The 13,200-nt window shown below is 41.0% G+C and overlaps 1 protein-coding gene across 1 annotated transcript; it reads left to right on the top strand.

Annotated features, from left to right (window-relative positions):
• The first annotated feature begins 5,003 nt into the window (after positions 1–5,003).
• Positions 5,004–12,137, top strand: BTF3 (basic transcription factor 3). Its single transcript, XM_044446489.1, has 6 exons — positions 5,004–5,141; positions 5,565–5,633; positions 7,552–7,665; positions 7,843–8,044; positions 10,110–10,166; positions 11,851–12,137. The coding sequence occupies exons 2-6, from the start codon at positions 5,565–5,567 to the stop codon at positions 11,895–11,897; spliced, it is 489 nt and encodes a 162-aa protein (XP_044302424.1). The 5' UTR covers positions 5,004–5,141; the 3' UTR covers positions 11,898–12,137.
• Positions 12,138–13,200: the final 1,063 nt, after the last annotated feature.

Raw genomic sequence — 13,200 nt, 5'->3', positions numbered from 1 at the left:
TATGCTCAAATTATTATTGTTGTACAGGATTGGCAAGCCCTTTTCAAGGTGGTGGTGGGAGTTGCTTTAAAATGCTAGGAAGATCCGTGCAATTGCAAAGTATGGGGTAGTGGTGTGTGTGAGAGAGAGAGAAGGAGAGGAGAGGAGAGATGTTGTGTGTGTACATCACATCTGAAAGAATGCACTTGGTTTCCCTCATAGAAGTATTATTATTTTACTTTTCTATACCACCCATAGCCAAAGCTCTCTGGGTGGTTCACAACATTCAAGTCACCCATCCTGATTTCAACCAGGCCCAAGCCTCCTTAGCTTCCCAGATTAGGCAGGATCAAACACTTCAGACTATACGGTCATTTTAAATGACCAAACTGCATTACTGCCAATCAGTACTGCAATTGGCATCAGGATAGGGAAGGTTTAACTCTGTTTTTGAATATTGCAAAGTACAGAACATTTTATTTATTCAACCATATTTATGAATAGCTTAAAGAAATGTCTAACTGATGCACCAAAACAAATGTTCATGGTGAAGATAAAATTGGCTTCCTGGGAGTACCTGCTGGAAAGTGTTTGTTTCCATTAAGTGCCAAGACCCTGAAAGGACTGGCACCTGACAACTGACAGCGGTGTGCAGATCAAGAGGGTGGGCAGCACAATACTAAAGGCCCTGCTTTGAGTCATGATGGACTGAACCCCGGAACAGGACGTGTGACCTGGAAGTCTCTCCAGAAGCCTCTTGCATGCTCCTGCAAGATGATGGCAAGGCCTTTGGACAACAGGGTCTCGGGTTTCACTGCTTCCTTCATTCCTTTACCTTCCTCTTTTGCATCACATAAAGTAACTCATGGGTTTGGAAACACACAGCAGCTAGGCATAACTAAGGATCAGCTAAAATATGAAAAGAAGTGAGAAGCTTCTCTCTGTTTGGTTAAAGTAAGAGAAAAAAAAAGAATCCAAGAACTGTATGTCTTCCAGAGATACAGTTGATCTTAAACTATGCAAGCATGATTTATGGAGATTGACAGGGGTCACATGGAATCAGAATAGCTTTTCCCATACACAGTATTTGCAACATGATCTTATTGATATTGACTCAGAAGAAAGGCCTGCAGCTTCCAGTGGGAAGCACTTCCACATGTCTGTCCACTTACTTCCATAATACTACAATCTGATTATGTTCCATGATTATAGTATTTTTATCTTCCTATTCAGTCAAAAAGCTTTCCAGTATGGCTAATGAAGATAGGAAATAACAGTCCCTGCCATCAGGCATACAATCTAAAATACACAAAGCAAAAAGAGGATTAGGATGGAGGAGAAAAAAGCAAGGCCAGTCACTAGATTCCTAGTTGCGACATTCAACAAGTCGTGGAAATGGTTTAAACAAAGTGGAAGGGTGCTGCTCCCTCCTATGGAAATGACAAATATACCAGTATGCCCTCTAAAGCCCAGATCCTATTGACTTGTGTGTGTGTGTGTGTGCACGCGCACCTGCATGGGGGGTGGGGAACCTGCAATTCAGGGAGTAAAAATGGCCCCAGACCTCATTTTAAATTGTCAGTGTTTATACTTCAGTATGTGTATATCAATAGCAATGAAGATATATGAAATGCATGTATATGAAAATATATAGCAATTAGACATGGGTTTCAACAAAAGCAGACCAGATATTGGAATAGGGCGTTCAAATAAGCATCTACGTGAAGGTAGCATCCATATGCCAGTCATTTGAATGCTGGCATATGAAAGTGTTAAAGTGTAGAAAGTATCATAAAGGCCTCAGTCCTTCACATTATAGAGGGAGAGTGTTTATACTTCCAGTGTTGTACTAGCAGTCTTTTATCTGCCGAAAGGGCATGGAGAATACTTACATGTTGACCATTTCTTAATTTCCATGAAGCAGGTAAGTCATTTAAAAGTGTTTGTACACCAGTGTGTATTAAAGACTGTGCAAAATGTATCTAATATGCTCCCTTCCAAGAGAAACTAGTGGATATTGCCAAAACAGATGTCTGAAGGAAGTGTTAACAGCATTCACTATAAGCAATTAGCCAAATTAGGCAATGCCTTGCCGAAAGAGACACTGAGGTGCCCAATAGACAAAAATGGTTTTGTTGACTAAGATTCATAGATGCAACAGGTATAGACAGCAATTAAGTGATAAGGCAGAAAGGGACAATTCTTCTTCTGGGACAATTACCTATTTCATTCCTGCTTATGTAAACCCCTACATATCATATTTATTCAGAATAAAAATATTTATATACATTTATTTATTTATTTAAACACTTCTATGCCGCCCCCATCACAACAAAGCCTTGGGGCGGCTCACAACATGAATAAAACATATAAACAATTATACAATTAAATTAAAAACCCCGGTGACATCTCGGCTTAAAAATTTTAAAATCCTATAAATACAATAAATTAACAATCAAAATAAGTTTTAAATAAAAAGATCTTAGCCTGGTGCCGAAAAACAAATGACGTGGCACCAGGCAGACCTCTCTAGGGAGCACATTCCATAGATGGGGAGCCACCGCAGAGAAGGCCCTCCTCCGAGTACTCACCCTCGTAATATCATTCACGGAGGGTTCCTGGAGAAGGGCATCTGCTGCCGATCTCAAGGGGTGGGAGGGCATATATGGACGCAAGCGTTCCTTTAGATACCCAGGTCCCAAATCGTTGAGGGCTTTATAGGTCATAACCAACACCTTGAATTGGGCCCGGACTTCAATCAGGAGCCAGTGGAGCTGATGGAGAACTGGGGTTATATGAGGACAACACCCAGTCCCCGTCAGCAACCTGGCAGCTCTATTCTGCACCAACTGAAGTATCTGGACCATCTTCAAGGGTAGCCCCACGTAGAGCATGTTACAGAAATCTAATCGGGAAGTTACCAATGTGTGTGTCACTGTCACCAGGCAGTCGTTCTCCAGGAAGGGACGCAGCTGATGGATCAGCTGAAGCTGAAGGAAGGTGCTCCTCGCCACCGCCGTCACCTGAGCTTCTAGTGATACATGAATCATGGGTCAATTTGTTTGACCAGCTTCAGTAAGTGCTACCAATAATGAAAGAGACTCTGATGCTGTAAAGCTGGCAGGACCAAACCTAAATGCTAAGGAATGCTACACCTGTAAGCATTGCCATCAGCCTTCGTGACTAAGCCACATCTGGCATGCAGGAGAGAAAATGACAAGAACATCCCCAGATCTGGTGGGGTGATAGGTACCTAAACATTCCAGGGAACAGGTGCACAGGACAAAACAGGAAAACATGCACAAATTTGCATTTGCTACTTTACATACGCTCTAAAATTTCCCTGTGTATCTCCAAAGGACTTTCTTCTAAGGATTTCTCTATTTGTAAGAAAGATTGTTTGAACACAGGAGAGAAGGACATTTGATTTCAGAAAAAAACTGAAAGGCAGACAGATTAGGGGTGCAGGAGGTGAAACATCTGTGAGCAAAAAGCCAGTTAATGCAGGGGATCAAATCAATGGTATAGGGCAGAACAGCAAGGTCCCTGTACCAGTATTCAGCAGGTGCTCATGGGCAGCTGGATGAGGAGGCCAATGACTTTGCAGAAATTCAGGGCTCCAGCCCTAATGGACCTTCTCCCTGACACTGCCTCTGCCCAGAACCTCCTGACTTATGGGGCTGTTGCTCAGTGGCAGAACAGCTGTTTTGTATGCAGGTCTCAAATTAAATTTCTTCAAATTAGATACAGTTAGGAAGGGCATACATATAGGGACTGTCATGATTACCACCTGCACTTCAACATTTACCCTAGTAATAAGGTTTCAATTTCCAGCAAAGCTCTTAAATACAGAGACAAAGTTCAAGTCAATAGGAAGCCATCCATGGAATTTTGCCCCTGTTCACAGCTTTGACTTTATAAAGGGTTTTTGCTTTATTTTATTGCAATTTCTCTCTGAAAGTTGTGGAATCAGAAGTATGCTCAAACTCTTGATAGTGATGGAAAGTTCCAAAATCAAAAGAAGCATTTTTTTGCTTTCTGCTAATACCAGTACGATTCTGACTGATGAGAATGCACCTACAATGGAATGCACAACATCCCAGGTTTCATGAGTGGCATTTCCAGGCAGGGCTTGGTAAGTTCTCCTGAAAAGTCCCTGCCATTCAGTGTAGTAGGCAGTACAGAGCTACATAGACTCATGAATTCACTTAATATCCCTGTGGGTTTTTGTTTTCCCATTGTCCAGTCTGGTCTCGTTTTTATTGCTGTTGCAATGGGAGAATGTTATTTCTTTCCCAGAAAGACTTGTTCAGGATGCTTACTCTTGCACATCATGATTCCTTCATCTTTATTTGCATCTCCACATCTCTGTCAGTTGTGTCTTGCTTTGGAAATACAGCAACTGATGGGGAACTTTCAAGCTTTGGAGGTCAGCTAAGTGGCTTGTGGGGAGATGGCACAGTTCCTCTGCAATGTACTCTTCAGGTCGCTTTGTCTGGGTGGCACCCACTCTTACAACTTTTGGGTACCAAACTAGGAATTTTGGGGAAGGAAATGGAGTGAAGCCTTCACTCAGAGTGCAAGCATTTGGAAGAAGACGCCAAATGTCTTGTAACTCACAGCATACGTAGGATTGAGCCCTGAATGTTTTGCTCTTAGAACTCACGCACTACCAGCACGACCTTTTTATTTAACCAATATTTTAAAGTTAATTAATTTTAATTGTATATATTTATTCATTTAATTCATTTTAATCAAGTTATTTTATTTTATACTCAGTTGTGGTGTAGCCAATCTATTTGCTTAGGATTGGATACTGTATTTGGGGTTTTAATGTTTGTAAACCGCCCAGAGATTGGGGTGGTATATAAATGCAACCAACCAACCAATCTCCGGTACCACCCGCTTTGCAAACGCGAACTAACCATCACGCACCACAGCGAAAGAGACTACGCATGCGCCGCATGCGCGAGAAGGCAGCAACCGGGAGGGCAACGCGCGCGCAAACTACGTCACCCTGCGTCATAGCGTCACCGCTGCCTGTTTTCCTTTTCGTCCGCCATCTTGGATCCTTTCGCACGCTCCCGCCAGGCTCTGCGCTATAGTTCCCGCATTCTCCTGCTTCTTGACCTGCCCAGATCGGGGTCTTTCCTCCCGAGAAGGTATAAAGAGGCTACTCAGGGAAGGCGGGAGGGAGGATAGTCGTCTGCCGTAGCGGCGGGGTGTTCGTTCTGGCAGAAACCTTGGGCCTGTGAGTCGGAAAGAAGTCTCGGACCTCACCTTCGAGGGAACCCCGGTGCCTGCCACCAGGTTCCGGCTGATTCCGCCCTCCACGCCGCCGGTGTCTCAAGGACGTCGTGCTGGATTTTTTTCTCCTGTTCTGGGCCTGGAGTCTGGGCTTGTGACTCTCCAGAGGAACAGCCCGCAAGGGGTGGAGGTTGCCGCCTTGGCTGAGGAACGTGCAGTTCCTCATGGGTCGGGTCGCGTCACGTTTAGGTTCGCCTCAGTCCTCCAGGCCCAGGGGAGCAGGGAAGCTTTGAGGCGCCATCACGCTGTCGACCTAATCGACTCTTTTATTTTCTTAGATGAAAGAAACTATCATGAATCAAGAGAAACTTGCTAAGCTTCAAGCACAAGTGCGCATCGGTGGAAAGGTAAGGCTGCGGTTGATTTGGTTCCTCGCATCTCTCTTGGCTGCCTTTTCAGTTTGGTGTCTCCAAAATTTGTTTTCTCATTAGGCTTGCTACCGGATATTACTGCATTAATTCATATTTTTCTTTGCTTTTGACCTAATAAAGCGGCATTCATGCTTTTGTTTTCTGCATAAGCCAAGTAGGATTTAATGACTGATTTACGAGGAGGTTGTAATTGAGCTATGCATTGCAACCTAGTCTCTGCTTATCCCAGTTCTGTGCTGTGGGGCATACCTTCAGGAATTGTGCATAGGAAAGTTTACCTACTAAGGCAGTGCGACATGGGCCTTGTGTCATATTAAAACAGGGAGACCCAGATTGAAGTGCCTACACCAGGGGTCTCAAACTCAACTTACCTGGGGGCTGCTGGAAGTAGAGTCTGGGTGAGGCTGGGCCGCATCAAGTATTCCACCACTGCGGTGGTGGTGGTGGGCCCTCATCCGGAGGCCGGCCTGGGCGCTGCCGGTGTTTTGAAGGCCGCATGGCCCCTCCCCTGTGCCCTACCTGTCCTGGCAATTGGCCTGAGGGCTGCGAGTTTGAGACCCCTGGCCTACACACTCATGAAGTGCAGTGGGGTGAGTCTAAGCGAGTTTTGTGCTTTAGTCTAGTGCAGGAATGGGGAACATTAGTTTTACAGATGTTGGATGCAACTCCTGTTGGCCTTCACTATTAAACAGAATTCCATTGTTTGAGGTTGAACAGGAGCAATACAACAGTGGAACCAGTTGCCTAGAGAGGTGGTAGGCTCTCCTATATAGAGATATTAAAAAATAACTGGACAATTATCTGAGTGGGATGGTGTAAACTGTTGTCCAACAAGAGCAGGGGGTTGGACCTGATGGCCTCCTTGGCCCCTTCCAGCTCTACTAGTCTATGTTTCTGTGGTCTCTGTACCAGAATGTATACATCATCATAAGTTAGCACCTGATAACTCATGTTAGACAGCTATCTTTAATTGAGGTGTAGCTAGTTGAATTTCAGGTTGTGACATAAGGAAGTAATTTACCATCAGGACCTATAATTTTATCATGTAACCTACTTTAAGATTGTTGCTATCGATTTAGTTGTCATAAACAAGTCCAATCTTTGAAACAGAAGTAGTTCCTACTGTTGTTGAAGATGTGAAACTCATTCACTGCATTTCATTTATTAAATAATTAAAATGGTTCTAGAATGTCTTCCTTAAACTTAACCCCTCTACCTTTTCTAGATATTTTATTCTCCATAATTAACTGCCAGTTTAAGAACAGTTCATCCAAATTTAACAGTTTAGACTTGATTAGAGTATTGCATAGCAGCCTTTCTTAGCATTGCAAGCAATTCTGTACAAACAGGAGGTAAGTTCATGGGTTGTGCTGATGTTCATCTCTATTTCTTGTAACTCTGGATTGTGTGATGTGAGTCACTGTACCAGTACTGAAGATTGGGAGGGTGTGGCAGTAGTTATGTTTAATTGCATCTCCTTTTTCCACAGAATTTTCATGTGTTAATCCCTGAGTTAACATTGCATTTTAATTCAATTTTGCAGACACATCTACAAAAACATTACTCTTCCATTCAACAAAGCTTGATTGAGTGATACACCTGTGTTGCTCATTGATGGCAACTCAATAGCCTGAAAAAATAAAGATTAAAAGCTTCTCTGGCTCCTTCCAGAGGGTGTTTGCCAAAGGATACCAGAGAAGTTTTTATGAACAAGTCTCCCTTTTAGCTAATTGTACTTGCCAGAATTATGATGTTTCACTTCTATTTAGCAGTAAATGGGGTGGAGCTGTCTAGTTTTTGTAGCAGAAGCAGAAACTTCACTTTATACCTTGAGTTGCTTGCTATTTAGACACTTTAGTTCTGGGTGTATAAAAATTATACTCTTTATCCATAGGGTACTGCCCGCAGAAAGAAGAAGGTGGTTCATAGAACAGCTACAGCAGATGACAAGAAGCTTCAGTTTTCCTTAAAGAAATTGGGAGTAAATAACATTTCTGGTATTGAAGAGGTAACCTTTATATTTTCATGTTTTCGTTTAAAGTATTTTCATAAAGAGCTTGTTTCTGTTTTGTTCTGAGGAAATGCTTGTTTCAGAAAACTGAGTTCAAGTATGGAATTTGCTATTGAAATAAAGTTCATTAACTTTGAGAGTTTTATTGTTAACTAGTTTTGATTTCTTTTGTAGGTAAACATGTTTACCAACCAGGGCACTGTCATCCACTTCAACAACCCTAAGGTTCAAGCTTCTCTAGCTGCTAACACTTTCACAATCACTGGCCATGCTGAGACAAAGCAACTGACTGAAATGTTGCCTAGCATCTTAAACCAGCTTGGTGCTGACAGTTTGACAAGCTTGAGGAGACTAGCAGAAGCTCTACCCAAACAATGTAAGTAGGACTTGAAGACATGCTATAATTGATGATTAATAGCACTGTACTTTTTAAAGCAGTTGTCAAGTATCAACAAGCCCAGGCATAAGATTTGCAGTGTAGTGTCCCTGAAAGCTTGGGCTTGATCTTGAAGTTTTCATAAAGAATGTATTCTGCAGCTAGAACCACTGAGATAACCCTGGCTCTTGTGACTGGCCATGTCTCATCTTCTCAGATGTCCTTGAGAAGCAAGATACAAGTTTAATGTTCAAATCATATCCACACTTTGAATTATGCTAGGAAGGCTACAGAAAGCTAGGATAGGCACTCCTAGCATTAGTGGAATGGTGCTTTCTCTAGGAAGCAAGTAAAGATTTATTTGCTATGTTTAATATAAAAGCAGTAAATCAGTAGTATGATAGAATTTTTAATTACAGGATAGTTAGATTGCTGGCTAAAAGTGGAACGGCCAATTTTAATTTAATCAACACTTTTAGACTTCACTTGAAAGCTCTGAGAGAGTCACTGGTGGCTAGAGTGTCTGACTGGGGATCCAAGAGATTTAGGTTCTACTCCCCACTTGGCCATGGAATTCACTAGGTGGTTCTGAGCCAGCTGCAGACCCAGTTTAATCCACGTCACACGGTGGTTGTTGTTGGGATAAGATTCAGGAGGGAAATTCTATAAACTACCTTGAGTTTCTTGAAAGGAAAAGGGCAGGATATCAATATGTATGTACATACATAAAATAAGTAGTTGTGCACTGAGGGGAAATGGCACTGCATTGCTGTTTTGTCAAATTTTCTTTTTCCTTGACTTAACATTGTGGATTCAGTATGTTGCAGAAGTCAGCAGTTAATTTGTGTATATGCAATATTTGAAACAGGCAGCAACACCTATCTGAAACTTCCAAGATATTCAGAGCTCCTTTTACTGTCCTCCTCTACCCCTGAGAGAGAGTGAAAAATGGTCCCTCTCTGTTGATAGTGTGTTGTTTCCCAGGATAGGAGGCAGTCCCACATAGCTTGGGAGAAGGACAGGACAGAGTAAACCCATTATTTCCTGAAATTCAGGCACAATACATAAAAGCTGGAGAGAGGCTTAACATTAACTAAATTGATGAAGTATGTATGCTGTGTCATGCTGTGGATATGCATTCTATGGATACATGCAGCTATAAAACTTATGTATGAGCAAAAACATTTTAATCTACTTTAAAACAAAGAGTGGCTGCATGGTGTGGAAAAAGTAGAGGGGAAGACATTTATTTTCTTTCCCATAACATTCAAACCTGGGGTCATCCCATAAGTCTGATGGGTGGGAGGTGTAGAACAGATAAAAGGAAGCACTTCTTCACACAATGTTTAAACTATGGAATTCACTGCCACAGGAACTGCTGATGGCCACCAATCTGACTGCCTTTAAAAAAGAATTGGACAGATTTGTGAGGGTGAAGAGTATTGGTAGATACCAGCCTTGCGGTCCTTTACCAGAGGTGGCATGTCTGTATACACCAGTTACTAAGGAGCTTGGGCAAGCTTGCACCCATCCTGAGTGATTCTGTGGGCAGCTAGTTTGGCACTGTGTATGGAATACTGGACAAGATGAACCTTTGCATGGCTTTTCTTCGGTTCTTGCACCCTTGCAGTTCTTTTTTCCATTTAAAATACTTAGGAAATTTCTGTGAAATAGATGAAGTATATTGTACATGTGTTACTTCTTAAATATTAGAAGGAATTTATAAGACTTATGATTTTCTTGTTTGCAGCAACTAAAATTTGGGCTGCTTGTATTTTGTCAGATATAGGTTGAGGCTCATCTCCTTTTAGCCTGCTTATTAAACCACATATTGTCTACTGTGGAAAACAATGATCAGTGAGTACAATATTATCGAGTAGGTACTTATTGGTGTACAGGACTGAGTTGTAAGCAATGCAAATGTGAATTTTATTCAGACTTAAGTTTGGTTGAGTTCAGTAGAGGTTTGCAACCTATGTCACTAGGTCTTACTGCAGATGGGGTTATTCCTGAAAAAATGTGACTTTGGGATATCACATTTGTGTTTCGTTATTTCTGATTATAGCTGTGGATGGAAAAGCACCTCTTGCTACTGGAGAAGATGATGATGATGAAGTACCAGGTAAGAATACTTGTCTTCATTTCTTCTTTTGCATAAGTAATGAATGTGTGTCCTGAAGCTGTTTTTGGAACTGAGGAGGGTAGATAAGCTGAGACTTCGTTAAGACAAGACAGAGGAGCTGTGTGAGCCACATCAACTGATCTTGATGGAGTTGCACTTCCTCTGACAGTGTTTGTGGCTTGGGATCCTTCTGAACTCAATGCTATCTGTGGAAGCACAGTTGGTAGCAATGGCTAGAAATTCTTTGTATTTGTTCAGAGTGATAAACCAGTAAACAGTAAGAACTTAATTGTTCATGTACTGGTTATATCCAGACTAGAATATTGTAATGAGCTTTCTGGGGGGTTGTGTTGTGTAGATGGTGCAGGGGTTTTGGCCTCAATGCTTGTGTGGAGTAAGCATTCAGTGTATATGCCTTCAGTTTTGTATGAGCTGCCTGTTTGTTTCCAAAGCCAGTTTTAAGTGCTGGCATTGACCTTGAAGAAACCTGGTCCATAAAGATTAAAAGATCTGCCAGGACTTGGCTAGGGGCTGTGCATCCAGTTGCCGTCAAGATGAAGGCTATCATTGGGCACAAGAGATGGGAACACTTTTGGTGTAGTAGTCTTGTATTTAGAACTCTCTCAAAAGGTATTGCTTGATTCCTGTCTGAATTTTTTCTGTTCTTTAAGGCAGGCCTTAAACTTTAATTTCAGTCCACTTCTGGGAAAGAGTAGGCTGGATTTTAAATTGATGCTACACTTGGTTTAGAGCTGTGGTCCTGTTTGAAGGTATATTGCATTGTTGGTCTGAGGTGGCTTATGCTGCTCTTTTAGTTTATGTAATTTAAATATCGATGCATTAAGTGTTTCCCTACTATAAGCCATCTTGTGGAACAACTTTGTAAATGTGCCATATTACTCTTTCAAAATGAACTGTGGACTTGCCAAATAAGGGAGGCATTGAGATAGCAGTAGACATCTTGGTAATAGTATTAATGATCATCTTTAAAACACGGCTGCCCAAGAATTCTGACAATTTTTTTTGCCCAAGGATTGTACTAAGTGCAAATTATTTTAGATCAGGTTGGTATGCCAAGGCAGCAGATTGTGGGTTAATTAACTGACAGTTTCTTGGGGACATGCAGAACGTTAATTGTAGGTTACTTGGCTTGTTTAACCCAGTGTGTTCTGGTTTATGTCACTCATCAGCCTACAGTCTGGAAAGTGTTTTGCGTAGTGGAAGCAGTGTGTTTCCAAGTAAAGACTAGGTTAAGTAGTCCACAATTTGCCACCATAGTGTGCAAACTTGCTCATTATGTTTGATCTAGCATTCTGTGTGTTTCTTAACTTTGTGCTATAGGGCTGTGATAGAGTAGCTTTATCTTAAGCTTGGCTTTGACTTCTGAGGGCAGTGTCCAACTCATGGAATAAAACCTTCTTGCTTCCTCTTTTCTACATCCCCCCTGCTTCCAGAAAATCTGCTCTTAAAGGTTGGGGCAGACTTGTATACTCTGGGAGGGTTGCAGGAGGAGGGGATTACCAAAATAAGGGGCAAGCCCTTGTAGGAATGAAAATGTTTCCTAGTTAACCTCTTTGGTGGATCATTTGAATTACAAATAAGCTTATTGAACTTAGCATGAGAAATTTGTAAATAGCAAGTGTGATATTCTTTAAAAGTCTGACTTGCTAACTCTTTCTTTCAGATCTTGTGGAGAACTTTGATGAAGCATCAAAGAATGAAGCAGTCTGAACTGTCACTTTAAGTAAAACTTGAAAATTCTATGGAGCTGCTATTTTCTATTGTGACTTATTTGTTACATTTTTGTACTGATCTTGTCCTAAGATCTGTAATATTTGAAAATGCCCTCAAATTGCAGCTCTCTTCAGTTATTGCTAATGCACGGAGCCTTTAATTGCAGTTGGGTTGGATGTACACAAAATTGAAAAGTATTAAGTCAAAATGCTAATAAAGACTAAATGTTTAGGCAAATACTTTAAGTCGTATTTTGTACTTAGGTAAAAATGGGAGCACCATATGAAATGGATTTAGAGCCTTGGTTAACAAAGCACCATAATACATACTATTGCTCAAAGCTCTTAAATTGATTACTACTGTTAGATATTTATACTAGCTTACTTGGTGGAAGCAGAGTTGAAAATGAAGTGTGCTTAAAATCACAAGGCATTTGATTGACTGTAGTTAAAAACTAGTCCAGATGGTTTACATATAATTGTAACTATATTTTCATAGGATGCTCAGTTTGAATGCCAGTTCGGTATCCCTTTTTGTTAGCTCAGAAGGCTGACATCTTTATGTTTGTCCCTGACTTTCACTCTTAAATTCTATATTCACATGAATGCAACAGTACTGTATTAAACTATGATCTGATTTTACCAGAAGTGACCACTAAATGTAGTTTGAGTGCAGAAGAGAAATTGATTACCTTATCAAAATATTCAGGAGTTTGAAGAGTCCCACAAGTTGTGTGTGTGTGTGTGTATATATATATTTTAAAGATTACACTAGTTAATTTTGAGGCATTTTCTCATTGCCATAGTGGTTTCCATGCTGCTTTACTTTTTAAAAATGTGTACATTATTTTTTCTCTGCTGTCAATGTAAATGATGCAACTGTCATGTGAAACTTGTCTAGTTTGGCTTTCATCTTGATTTTACATTCAAATCAGTGTTGACCAGTTTGAGTTAATTGTCAAGAAAGCAACAGTGAAGAGTGCACAATCTAGCAAGTGGATCATTGAGCAGAAATAGTTACATTCCATTACAGAGCACAAGTTTGCAACAGTTCTATGTATTTGGAGAGATTCACTACACTATGGAGGGGAAAAAATCCCATAACTCTGCTTGTGCCTACAGACTGCATTAAACATGATAGAAGCTAATAGTGATTGTGATTAACAGTAGTAAATATCTGTTATAGCTAAGTAAGTGTTCTCTCATGTTTCTATACCTTAGCAGAATTGATCTTCATTTTTCAGGACAAATGTTAGTTGTTGTCCAAAAACTTGACCCTGGCACACAGACAAAACTTAGTT

Source organism: Varanus komodoensis, unplaced genomic scaffold, assembly GCF_004798865.1.
Source record: "Varanus komodoensis strain SLA01 unplaced genomic scaffold, ASM479886v1 scaffold5, whole genome shotgun sequence".
NCBI lineage: Eukaryota > Metazoa > Chordata > Lepidosauria > Squamata > Varanidae > Varanus > Varanus komodoensis.
Note: the sequence above shows the minus strand (reverse complement) of the source record. Positions and strands in the feature narration are given on the sequence as shown.